At 43.0% G+C, this 13973-nt stretch overlaps 1 protein-coding gene across 1 annotated transcript in view; it reads left to right on the top strand.

Annotated features, from left to right (window-relative positions):
• RHOJ (ras homolog family member J) overlaps positions 1 to 13973 on the top strand; it is a 104266-nt gene that overhangs the window by 58903 nt on the left and 31390 nt on the right. The window contains exon 2 of the mRNA XM_069596810.1: positions 13713 to 13771. Coding sequence (XP_069452911.1) covers positions 13713 to 13771 — 59 coding nt within the window. The remainder of the gene's footprint in view (positions 1 to 13712; positions 13772 to 13973) is intronic.

Genomic DNA, 13973 nt, shown 5'->3' on the forward strand with positions numbered 1-13973 from the left:
AAGAGCTAAAGGTCCCTGGTTCAATCCCGGGTTTCAGCCACTATTTCTGATCCTTTTGTAACGTGAACTATGAGATACTAATGCCAAACTAAATGTCCGGTCTTCAGATACTCCATATATTGAGCTTCCCTGCTGGCTCAGACAGTAAAGAATCTGCCCGCAATTCAGGAGACCCGAGTTTGACCCCTGGGTTGGGAAGATCCCCTAGAGAAGGGAAGGGCTAACCATTCCAGTATTCTTGCCTGGAAAAAATCCCATGGACACAGAAGTCTGGTGGGCTATAGTCCATGGGGTTGTAAAGGGTCAGACATGACTGAGCAACTCATAGTTTCACTTCCACCCCTTTCCCAAGTCTGCTTTCTACCCTCTCCATCTTATCTCTCACTCCCACCTCCAATTTTTGTCCCCAGCAAACATGACTTCTTTTTTCCTTCTTTGATATTATTTCTCTGTGTTTAATGGCAAAGCCTCCCCAGCTCCACTGTTTTACCAGGTCCTCAATGCCTAACTTCACATTCTCTAGGACACAGTACTACAGTATTCACACCCCTTCACACATGCAGCCCTGACCCCATGTCCACGTGGCTGCCACTGGCACAACGGCCTTGCTTCCAACAAATCAGTGATGATTCAAGAGGACCATCATCTAATCTGTATCCCCTTTTTACCCTTCAGCCTTTCACCTTCTTGTCTAGCAGAGTCTGCGGTTCCATCTTCCTGTGGTGTTTATGACCATGCGGTTGTTTAAACTGCTGATTGTGGGTTCCAGCAGAAAGACATGGTGTTATTATCCTAAGAGTTTGGCAAACAACCCCTTAACTTATAAAACAAATACCTGCATTATAAATGTGTCGGGATGCAAAAGTTAAATTATAAATGTTTATTATCCTTCCCTTTCCCCTAGTCCTCACTCCCTCCTCCCTTCTCCTGAGGAGGGAAAGTGCCTTTGGCTACTGATTTCCCCTCCTCCAAAGCCCCAAGGGGAGCACCAGTCAAACCTTGGCTTTCCTGTGTTGGCAGAAAGGAGCCATATATTCAGGAAGGTCTGCTGGTGATGAATGAAGGGGAGGGGCAAAACTTCACAGCTGTGGTAGACTAGGAAAAATACTGAGAAAACAATGATTTTTAAGAGGCAGTGCTATGGTTTATGGGCTTCCCAGATGGCTCAGTTGTAAAGGATCAGCCTGCCAATGCAGGAAACGCAAGTTGGATCCCTGGGTAGCAAAGATCCCCTGGAGGAGGAAATGGCAACCTACTCCAGTATCCTTGCCTGGAAAACTCCACGGACAGAGGAGCCTGGCGGGCTACAGTCCATGGGGCTGCAAAAGAGCTGGACATGACTAAGTATGCACGTACACTGTGGTTGATGGTTTGAATCCCCCTTTGGTCCCTTTATCTTTTACTTGAGGTCAGAATGGTTTATGAGGACTTGGGGTAGTTAGCGTTGTGTGTCCTTGAATGTGAAACAACACTGACACCATACCACGTGGTTCTCCACTTTTGTTACATTTTTTAAACACTTGAAAATGTACAGAAACTCTATTAAATTAATGGGCTCTCATGTAAAACCTGAAAGAAGAGTATCAGCAAAACCAAGAACAAGAATTCAAAGCCTCATATTGTTAATCCTCTGACCTAGTTGAATTCAGATGCCAAGCATTTCATGAAACCTTTCTCCAGCTTTGGGTGACAATGCAAATCACAGGCTCTGAGAGTAGCCATCATTCAGAGCACTCCTTTACTGGCTATGAGACCTCTCCTTAATAGGACTGACTAGCAATGAACTTTACATTGATGATAAGCATCCCCAAAATTATACTTTTCTTTCTGGATGGTTTGAAGAAAAACAGCTGGGGAAAAATAGGTGAATAAGGACAGAAATGGTAGATGTTACCTGATGGAAATTCAGAGAAAATACTCAATAAAGTTATACAAGACGGTCTCTTAGATATTCATTGCAGAAAAGACCCAAGGACTGTTTTATCTCAAATTGTCACACATCCTCCTTTGATCATAATTAATAAGCAACTATTAATATTTCTTGACAGTTCTTAAGAACTAGAAAATAAAGTTGCTACCTGAAAAGAACCCCATATTAGACTAAAGTAAATGAAATAAATAAAGGGATAAAACTACAAATACATAACAAAGACCCTGAATAACAAAGAGGCAGATGAGTAAATATAATGCAGAACAACAACCAGGCACAAAAGCAGACAACAGAAAAATCACTTCATTCTCTCCAAATTATCTTGTAACACTTAGGAAAAGAAATTATTGAGACCAGAAATGCACACTGTAAATATTTACTTGGCTAATTTATTTCACTCTGCCTAGACATTGTTCTATATTTAAAACCAATTTACTGCTGTTGTCTTTGCAGTTCATATACTCCTTTTGGTTTACAACTAATACATTTAGCAGATTCCACCATCCTCAAATGCACAATATTTTCTTGGTACCTTTGAAATGCAAATATAGGTAGAGCATTAGTGGTTCATCATAATTCTCTGAAAAAGATGAGTTGCTCTGCAATACACAGTTCATAAACCTTCACTGCAGTAGACTGATTCATCACATGGTCCTCCTTGTAAAAACATAAACTTGGTCCTACAGCCTAAAATAAATCTGCTGCTGCTGCTGCTAAGTCGCTTCAGTCGTGTCCAACTCTGTGCAACCCCATAGATGGCAGCCCACCAGGCTCCCCCGTCCCTGGGATTCTCCAGGCAAGAACACTGGAGTGGGTTGCCATTTCCTTCTCCAATGCATGAAAGTGAAAGTGAAGTCGCTCAGTCGTGTCCGACTCCTAAGGACCCCATGGACTGCAGCCTACCAGGCTCCTCCGTCCATGGGATTTTCCAGGCAAGAGTGCTGGAGTGGGGTGCCATTGCCTGGGTAAGCCTAAGCAGAATTACAGAGGGAACCAAGACGAAATGGTAGAATTTATGTGATGGGAGACAACTTAGTTAACATTGAATCCAATCTACATATGACAACAATAGTAACAACAAAGTAGCTAAAAGTGTTGAGCACCCAAATATCTTTTTTTCTGAGTTACATGTTCATGGTAACCAAGTGTGGAAAAAATAAAAAGTGTTTTCTCTAAGTATTTTTGCGTGTTCAGTACAGAATTTTATCTCCTACTCCCTAGACTTCATATCCTAGTTATTTCACCTGTTCCTTAAAGTTTCCATTGTACAGTTGTTCCGTAACTGTTGAGGGCCAACCCCCAATTATTGAATGTGTATGTTGTGTCCAACTCTTACTATTATAAACCTTTTTGTGATATATAGTCTTATACATATATATTCTTGGGCACTTGTATGATTATTTCTGGGGGTACATTGCAGAAATAGGAGTCAAAGGCAGACCCCTGGTTAGACATTTTTTAGATCAATGTTGCCAAATGAATTGACAAAAATATGAACCAATTTACATTTCACACCCCAATGGCATGTAGGTGCCACAGCCTTGCCAGTCCTGAGTGTCATTCTCCTCATGTTTGCCTATTTGACAAGCCAAAGGTTGCACCTGGTTTGATTTCTTTTTTTACACCAATATTCATTGGCCCTTTATTTATTTGTAAATTTTCTATATTCTTTATACATTTTCTTTTGGATTATTATTCTTATTAATCAGAGAGCACCCTTATGCATCAAAGATAATAAGCTTCTTGACCCTCATACACTGTGACCATTTTTCACAATACATGTGAACATATGTGACTTTTTAAATTAATATTTAATTTAGTGGCTTTACAATGTTGTGTTCGTTTCTACTGTGCAACAAAATGAAGCAGCTGCACAGACACATAGATCCCCTCCCTTTTGGACTTCCTTCCCACCAGGTCCCCACAGTGCATTAAGTAGAGTTCCCGGTGCTATATCATACGTGACTTTTTTTAGGTCAACATATCAATCATTTTCTTTATGGTTTTCTTCATCTGTTTTTATATTTTCAGAGTCCTCTTTTTATTTCCAAATAGTAACCAATTATCTAAATGCCGTATATTAACTACTTCATCTTTCCCCATTGCCACTTATCACATACTAAATCCTCACATATGTAGCATAGGTTCAGTGGCTGAGATTCTTGTTCTGGTTCATCGATTCTTATACTGATACTATTCTGCTTTAATAACTTTATATTACATGTTAACATATTAGCACAATTAACTTGTCATTCTTTTTAAGTTATTGGGTATTCTCCCCAACTTCTTAATATAACTGCTACAATTACTCTGCCATGTGCCCAATTCAAAAATTCTATTGGAATTACTATAAATATATTAACCTGAGGAGATCTAATATCTTTATAGTACAGTGCTTCCCACCCTAGACCATGAGCTGTTCACCCATTTTCATTCTTCTACATATCTCAGCAAAGTGCTTTTTATACTTTTTTTTCATAAAAGTCTTCCCATTACGAGACATTTTATAGTTTTTGTTGTTATTGTGAGAAGGATATTTTCCATCATATTTTCTAAGTAGTTATAGCTGGCACCTGATAGAATTTTTATGAAGCTAATAATTCTTTGAACACTTCTCACAGGAACACATTATTCTATTTTATCATCACCTAAGTGTTTGAATTTCCTTAGTGACTACTTCTAGACAAGGAAGGGAGAGGACTGCTACAAACATACCACCTTGTGCCTGTATTATGTGTCAGATAGGATCAAAAAAGATAATATCCATGTAGCATTTTATAAACTGTAACTTGTTTCCTTTTCATACCTCATCTGATACTCACAAAACTGTCTAAAGTGGACCAGATGCTCTAGGGTAAGAGTTATTATTATTCTCATCTTAAAGATGAGAAAACTGAGGTTCAGATTTTAGTCACTCAGAGAGTTTGATAAAAATGCAGACTTCTGGGCCCCATCCCAGACCTACTTTCTGGAATCTTAGGTATGGGGTGTGAAACCAGAGAATTTGTGTTTTTAAACCAGCTTCCCTTGGTGGCTGCCATGAAACATTGATTTCAACCAAGTCAAGACGAAGGCTGAAAGGTTCTGCCTCTAAGTTAGGTATTTATTCTACCATACCTCGATGTCAGCTTAATTATTATAAGTTTCTAGTGATGTAGTCTGGAGAAGGCAATGGGACCCCACTCCAGTACTCTTGCCTGGAAAATCCCATGGACGGAAGAGCCTGGTAGGCTGCAGTCCATAGGGTTGCTAAGAGTAGGACATGACTGAGCGACTTCACTTTGACTTTTCACTTTCATGCACTGGAGAAGGGAATGGCAACCCACTCCAATATTCTTGCCTAGAGAATCCCAGGGATAGGGTTGCACAGGGTCGGACACGACTGAAGCAACTTAGCAGCAGCAGCAGCAGCAGTGATGAATGAATGTGACTGAAAGAGCTGGCTTTCTTTTTTTAAGTATCTCTTTAAACAGGGGGTCCTGCATAAAGCACAGCCTGATTTGCAGACCACACATCTCCATATGCAGGCTTCATTCATAATTCAGTCACCTCTCACCAAAGCCTTACTCAAAAGACAGCGTCCCTGTACTCTATCGCTAATGCCAGGGAGACTGGCTGCAGTGGTTTATGTGGCCACACTGTTATGTTGGCAGTGGTCCTGCCCCACAGGTGGAGTCCAGCAGCCCTGTAGATGGTGAAAGTTGCCTGGAAAAGTGACAGAGAGCCCCCAGCACTGATACCACCCAGTGGAACCACATTTCCATGGCATCCCCTCCTAACAGGTAGGCCAACTCTAGGACAGAACACCATTGCGGTTGACCCCATCCTGCCACTTCATGTCTAGGAAAGCTTATGATGACCCTTTGGGAAAGGCCAAGGGCTCATCTAGAGAAAATAAATGCCTCAGAGATGCCCATTTTGGTTGGAGTTTAACTCACGGTTACTCAACCAACATTTACGGCGTCACATGCCAGGCCCATGCTAGATGTTGGTGCATGAGGATAAATAGCACAGAGCACTTTAAGGCCAATGGGCAAGTAAACCTGGAAAGATGCTTAAGGTACCTGGGGGGAGGAGGGGCATCAAGGAGGAATTATGGAAGTGAGTTTTCCAGGTTATGGAAGCTTTCCAGGTTGATGGGTGTGGAGAAAGCATTCCAAAATTTCTTTTCCAGATCTCCAGGGGGGACAACTTAAGCAAAGGCATTGTGAGTATAACCTATTGCAGGATATTTGGGCTGTAGGAGGATAAAAATAAGAGCTCTGGAAAGGTAAACCACAAGCCAGATTACACGGAGGTTGCACACTCATGGAAAGCATCTGAATTTTATCTGAAATGACTGGGAGCCAGAGATGCATTTATTCTGGTGGCAGTGATAAGGAGAACAGGAGATGGAGCCTGAAGAAATGAATGTAGATTAGGAGTCTTTTGCAACTGACAAGGTTGGGGGTCAGGGGCTGCATGGGGACAGCTACATGGATGGTAAAGAAGAGTTTGACTCTAGAGATACTTAGCAGGTAGAACTGGCAGGATGGAGACACCAAATGAACATTGAAGAAGGAAGGGTGAGGCCAAGTACTAAGACTCTAAAATCCCAGGATGTGGATGTCATGGAATCATAGCTCTGTCTTTGGTTTGGCCTCATCCCCAGTCAGTTCCAAGAGCCCTGGAACTGCACAAGCTCCTCCCCTTTCCTCTTGCCTTTCATCTGCCTCCTCCTCCATCATCAAACAAGGACTGAGAAGGGCAGACCTTTCCTGAACACCCAGCCCACACCCAACTTCATTCCAGCAAGTTATGTTCCCAAAAGTATTGTTAAGAAGCCATCTGCTTAGTGATGCCACCTTATATTTATAGGAGCTTTATAGGAGCTTTCTGTATACCGTGTTTATGCTCACGATCTCCTTTTCTGCTCAACCTTCCAGCAAGAAAATTGAGACTTATGGAAGTGGAAACTTGCTCAAGGTCCCAGTTTGTTCACAGTGAGTTCAGGCCTCCAACTAGTTCTTCTGCCTTAAACTCTGGGGTGATTACAATCCCAAATGACTATAAACCAAATCCCCTGTCACATAGGTGTACCTAAGGGAAAAAAGAAACATGACCAGGGGTGGAAGATGCACGGCAGATGTATTTTACCCTTTTCAAATGGAACTTTCATTACGGTAGGACAAATATAAAGACCTAACCAAAGAACATCCTCAGCTCAGAATCCTACTGGATTCTCAGGGAACCTGTTTGGTTTTCTCCTCAGTCCTCTTCAGAAACAGGAACTCACACCAACAAATCAAATAAGAGACTTGCCTGAACAACTTTCATTTCTCACATATACACATACACAAACATACACGCGCGCTCACACACAGGCTGCTCCTCAGGAAACAAGAGGCACTCTCTGCAAAGAAGGGAAACAAGCTGGCTGAAGGGGGTCTGTGTAGGCGGATAAGAAGGTTTTCAAGCCACCTTAAGAGGAACACATAAGTTGGAAGGATAAAACCCCACTAGGGAGAAATTCACCACCATTCATATTCATAAAAACGTAGTGTCTGTTTCTAGTTTCATTCTATTTTCTAACATTTTAATTTGAGGGGAATGTCATCCCAGATGCCTCTGAGTTTCTTCCTTATAGAATGAACATGTTCATTTGTGAGGCGGACACCACGTAACACATACAGACAAGCAAGTCCTCAGAGCAGACCCTGGGGTTAGGTGAGTCACTGTCCCAGATGGCATCTTCTAGAAAGGAGGACGCACAAGAGGTGATAGTCAGGTCAGAGAGGGAAAAGCTCAGTGAAAATACCCTGTTAGCAAGCATGACAACGGTCATAATTGAGATTTTTCATTTAAACTCTGTTTTTTGCAGCCACCAGAGGTAGACAAATTATAGTGATGATTACCCCTGACTTTGGAAACGCTTATAAAGAATTTCTACACCTTGTTAGCTTCCCAGGTGACACTAGTGGCAAAGAATCTGCCTGCCAACGTAGGTAGACATAAGAGATGCAGGTTTGATCCCTGGGTCGGGAAGATCCCCTGGAGGAGGGCACAGCAACCCATTCCAGCATTCTTGCCTGGAGAATGCCATGGACAGAGGAGCCTGGCAGGCTGCAAACAATAGAGTCAGACACGACCTAAGTGACTTAGTACACACAGGCCCTTTTAGGGTAAAGGCAATGTGTTTATTTTCCAGGTGAGGGAGAAACCTACTGACCTGCCTGACATCTCACCAAATGAGTGGAAGGCTAAGTATGGACTTGAATTCAGACATAAAGAAAAATTAGCAGAAACTTGGACATAAAGCCAAGAGCCTGCTCCTCTCTTCTCAACATCATGCTGGGGAACTGTTCAACACCCTTCCCTCAAGGCTTAGCAATCTAGGGGAATTCACCTTTGTCTGATGCTGCTACCAACTAAAAGTTTAGATTTTCTGTAAGTTGCATGTTACCTTGTAAATCTTGTTGGGTCAAAATGCAAATAATTCATTTAGTAAGAGAGCAGAACACCAAAGGTTATCTTTCCATAGGATAACAACCAGTTTTCCATTGAACCTAGCCATTTTATTCTGACATTTTGCTTTTTAGTACCTATAAATGCCCAGTTCTTCAAAATGTCCTTCAAACAAGATTTCTTATCTTACTAATTCTCTCATAAAGAGTTAATAAATCTTTGATGTAATATCAGTCTATATTTGCATGAGGGCATATTTCAAGCTTTCTTAAAATTCTGTTTATTGCTATGTTTATAAATTTAGGGTTTCTTCCTCCAAAACAGTGAAAATGAAAGGGGAAATGTTAGTCACTTCAGTCGTGTCCAACACTTTGTGACCCTGTGAACTGTAGCCCACCAGGCTCCTCTGTCCATAGGATTCTCCTGGCAATACTGGAGTGGGTTGCCATGCCCTCCTCCAGGGGATCTTCCTGATCCAGGGATCAAACCCGGATCTCCTGAACTGCAAGCAGATTGTTTACCATCTGAACAACCAAGGAAGCCCTAGGACTTCTATGGAATTATATCCACACACCTAGTCAGGTCTGCCTTATCTTACCCACCAAATAGAACACATTCAACCTGGTTGCTGCAGACAGCTGGCCTTGTGCTGGGAATGGAGGGGCACTGGGAGGTTTTCTCATGACTGATCTGCCATTTTCACCATGCCAGTCCTCAAATTCATCATATATTCATCACATCGACCCCGAAAGATTTATCTGGCAGATCAGATGACCAGTCCAACACCCAACAGGGCAGGGGCTATGAACCAGGTTCCTAGCACTGCTGATGTGCTGGACTGATGGTCAGAGCTGGCTTGCAGGGAATGACCAACCCTTCCTCATTCAGGTTTGCAAATAACATGCTGTTTCATGAGGTGACAGAAATGCTAGGGTTGAGGGGCAGGGGTGGGCTTACATCCTGCTGGGACATTTACTCTCTGGGTGAAACCAACTAAACCTCAGGAGAGCAAATGTGACTTCAACTTCATTAGCACCTCACTCACTCCGCCTCATAAATTTAACCATCCAAGCTGCACCAAGAGCAAACACAAGGAAGCAAAGAACTTAATGGATTTGGAGAGGAAGGCCTTCATTTTACATACTTAACAGGTCACTGACAACTTTTCACACTTTATTGAGAGAATCATCTGAGCCATTAGCAGGTCACTTGACCCACTCTCTTTAAAACCTCTCTAAGCTCAGAAAAAAAAAGAAAAGAAAAGCAATTCTAAAAGCTCTGAGAAAAGAAGGTGGTCTGGGATTTTAACCTGACCACTGTCTGCTAGGCAGGTTTACTGGCTGCAGGCAATTCCCAGCAGTTAGTGTCTTGCCAGGGAGCTTGAGGCTGCAAAGCTGCAGCTCTGCTGGTTTTGAAGGGCCTCCTTCTGCCTGAGTTGCCCCTGAAGCTTCACTTCCATTCTGTGGATTCAGCATCTACTACAAATGTCAGGAATTGTGCTCTGTACTGTGCAGGGCCTGGGTTATGGAGACTGTCTCAAGGGTCTTCCTGTCCAATCAGAAACACAAGACATTGATCCAAATAGCAACCATTCAGGGTAGAAAGTGACTGGCAGTTCACACATATTATAAAGTTGTTGTGCCATGTCACCTGCATCGAGTATATATGTGCATTGAGTAGACATACACAGGGGGAAAAAGTCAGACTGGCCTTGGACTTAGAAGAGATTCAATAAGCACTTGTTGAAGGAATGTTAGTCATTCAGTCATGTCTGACTCTTTGTAACCCATGAACTATAACTCATCCAGCCTCCTCTGTCCATGGGATTTCCCAGGCAAGAATGCTGGAGTGGGTTGTCACTCCCTTCTCCATTGTTGAACGAGAGAAAGCAACAGTTGTTCAGCACCTACTATGGGCCAGGCTATGTGCCAGGCATCTTCTCCTTTAACTTCCTCCTCACAAGTATTCTCTTCAATGGATGATGCTCTCTTTTAACAAATAGGGAAAGAGGGGCTCAGAGATGTTAGGTCACTTTCCCAGAATCACGTAGATGGTGAATAGAAAGATAGGATTCAAAAGCAGAAGCATCCGACTTACAAGATCCTGCTGTCTCAACCTCTCTGCATTTCCTCTGATCATTTTAGAGCACACCTTCCTTCTGTGCTGATCTAATTCGTTTCCAAGTTGAGGGGCCTCACAGAGCCAGGTTGACAAGCGATAAGGCATCCATTGCTAATCCAAGATAAGGACTCACAAAGCCATCTGCATATCCCACAATGTGTGAGTACTGCTTGGCACTGTCTCTGGCTTTCTGTCCCGTGATGTTTTCCATCATCAACCCTGTGATCCCCTCATCTCCCTTCTGATAAAATGGAAGAATCCAAGGGCAGAGAAGAGAGAATAAACATGGTTTCCAGAGATGGGGGCACAAGCACCGCCCTGTCCCCTCACAATTCCTCCAGCAGAGCTGACCCAACAGAGCAGGCAGCCACTGCACAGGAAGCTCAGAACCAACCTGGCTTCCACCCCAAAATCCTCATCTTCCCTCCTCTTACCGTTTTGCCTAAACCCAAGAAAACTGTTTTAATTCCTTCTCTTTCACTGCCTTTGGGAAAGAGAAGTCAGGACTTTCACAGCTTAACAAAGCCTGCAGCATAAAGCTTGTATTAGTGACTTAGGAGGGCCTGAGCCTGCACGCTCACCTCCTCAGCCCCGTCTCCTCCAGTGCATGCTGGGTAGCTCCTGAAGCACTCCCAGGGCACCATGGGTAACTCCTGACGATCTTGGGACTCACCTCAGACCATGTCCTCCAGAAAGCTTTCTTGAACCACTTCAGCTGTGTGTGCTCCTTCTGCCTGCTCCCACACTCATCTTCACTGCCCCTGCAGAGTGTCCACCACACTGCCTGGACCCTCCTCGCCACGCTCTGTGACAGCAGGAGATGTATCTCCCGGGAGCATAAACACTCCCAACTCTTGAGCACAGCCCTGGAACCCAATAAACCCTAGAGGAAGGGAAGGACAGAGGAAAGGAAAGACTGGGCTCAGACTCTCAGCCCAAAGGCTTCCTTCCCAGGCTGTCCCTCGCCTCAGGCCTGGTACAGTTCCCTGCAGTCAGAGCTGCCAAGGGAGAAGAGGGTGAGGTCTGAGGAAAAGCAGGCTGGAAGGAACGTTTGTTCCCTGAGAAAACTCAAGCATGATCTTCAGGGCTCCAGTGAGGAAGGTCGGAGCCATCACTTTGGAACATCTGCAGTGCCCGGTGGGGCCAGGAGGATGAGGCAACTTCTGGTGCTCACTCCACAGATGGCCCTGGGTCTGTAGGTCGGGGGGCTATCCCAGGGGGTCTCCGAGCAGCTGCCCTAACCTGTGTGTACTGGGCTCACTAGAGGCAGGAAATTCCATGTTGTAATGGCTGGCTTTCTTCCTTTCATTCCTGATCCATGACTAGGTGGTGGACGGGCCATTAAAGAAGTCATTTAGGCAGATTTTAGGAACATCTGACCAGGCTCCAAGTCTGCAGGAAGAGGAAAATATAACAGGACACAGAGCTGGGGGCTGCGCCATCTCGCCTTCATTTCCATCGCTAGCCTGGCTTATGAAAGGAAAACATTTAAACGCCTGTCTTCTGTGTTGTCACTAGCACTGGGTGGAGCTGAGTTCACCACTTAAAAACTCACATTTAAAAGCTCATCTGAGTGGCTGCCGCCATGCTATCAAGCTGAACACATGTTGATCTGAGAAGATTAGAAAAATTGTTCCCAGTGTCTGGGGAGGCAGTGCTTTTAAATAAGTGCTTTTCAAAGAATAAGCCATTAAGAAGCACTTTGCACACATGTAGCCCCTGAACCTGAAAACAAATAAAACTCAAATCAGTACCAAATCAGTAACTCTGAGCAGTAGACTAGAGAATCTGGCTGGCATATTTTAGAGATGCAGTTATGAAAGGTTGCTGTTCCATTTATTTTTCATTTCCTGAACAGTTAATGACAGGAGGGATCAAAAATCATTTTTATGTTGGACCTAACCTGCACATTTTTATTAAAATAGACTTGATTTACAGTATTGTGTTAGTTTTAGGTGTACCATATAGCAATTCATTTATTTTTTATTATATTCCACTATAGATTATTACAGTATATTAATATAAACCCCTGCATTTGTAGCATTTGTACATTTTTCTTAATCAACTAGGAAAAAATCACATTCTCCTTCATATTTCACTTTCTTTTTCCAAAAAGGAATTAAATTTTTGTGGAAATTTAAATTTGTTCCTTCCATTTACCAAGAAAATGGTATTACTCTTGTTTTCAATCTGTTCTATCTCAGTTTAGTTTCAAGTTGAGACTTTATTTCATTTCCAGCCATGTAAAGAGTGGCTGGTATTCCTCTATTACCTCTTACTTTTGGACATAATTGCTTGGTGAGGCAATAAGCCTACCTGGTAAATCAAACTCTCTACTTTTCACTCTATACATATGCTTCAGTTATGTTAGAAGAGACCCATATACAACACTTACTTCTGCAAAAAACTTTCAAACTGTCATGAATCAGTTGAGCTAAAGCTGAGAGATATTGAATAAAAACACTTTTTGCAATAAATGTTAAGCCCTTCTCATTTCACTATTAGCTTTGGCTTCCTGCTGATCCTGCTGAGATTAGTCATGTCTGACTCTGCGATTCCCATGGATGGTAGCCCACCAGGCTCCCCTGTCCATGGAATTTTCCAGGCAAGAATACTGGAGGGGGTTGCCATTTCCTATTCTGGGGGCTCTTCCCAACCCCAGGATCGAACCTGTGACTCTTATATCTCCTGCACTGGCAGGCAGATTCTTTACCACTGTGCCACCTGGGAAGCCCCAGCTTTGCTATAAATTATAAAATAGGCAGGTGGGTTAAGATCCTTTGTTTTCAGGGCTTCTTAGCATTTTAACAACAAATAAAAGCCGAGATTTCTGGTTACATGAGTATATCCTGAAAGGTGGCTCAAACCAAATGAAAGAAGAAAATAACCTAGCTGAGAACGAACCCAGCATCCTTTTCCTTCAGGAGCTTGATATTATAGGGCCTAATCAGGATTAATGAACAGCCTGCAGAGTGCCCTAGTGGCACCAACAGTATTTGCCTTGGTTGAAAAATTTGGACTTGACTCAGCCCATCTGCTCTCACTGCAGCCCAAGGCTGGCTTTCATTTGGCGATCATGCTGTCAGCTCAGTTTAGAATATACACGGGTGAGGCATATGCTTGGCCTTGCTGCCCAGGGAGATGCTGGCATAGAGAAACATGAAGGATCCTGATTGAAGCTCACATTTACAGACTCTCCTTTTCTCTTCTCCCCTAGTTACTGTGACAGTGGGAGGCAAGCAACACTTGCTTGGACTTTATGACACCGCAGGACAGGTACGTTTTTCTTATCTTGATTCATGAAGAGTTTGGGAGGGCGAAGAATGATCCATTTGACTAAGTTTATGGGGACTGATGGTATAGACATTACCTCCTGTGATGACCTGGGGCGAATTTATCATATACGTAAATGGCAACCAAAATATTTTTAATATCTTAAAAATATCTGTAATAACAGAAAACTAAATCATTATGAGAT

Source organism: Ovis canadensis, chromosome 7 (assembly GCF_042477335.2).
Source record: "Ovis canadensis isolate MfBH-ARS-UI-01 breed Bighorn chromosome 7, ARS-UI_OviCan_v2, whole genome shotgun sequence".
NCBI lineage: Eukaryota > Metazoa > Chordata > Mammalia > Artiodactyla > Bovidae > Ovis > Ovis canadensis.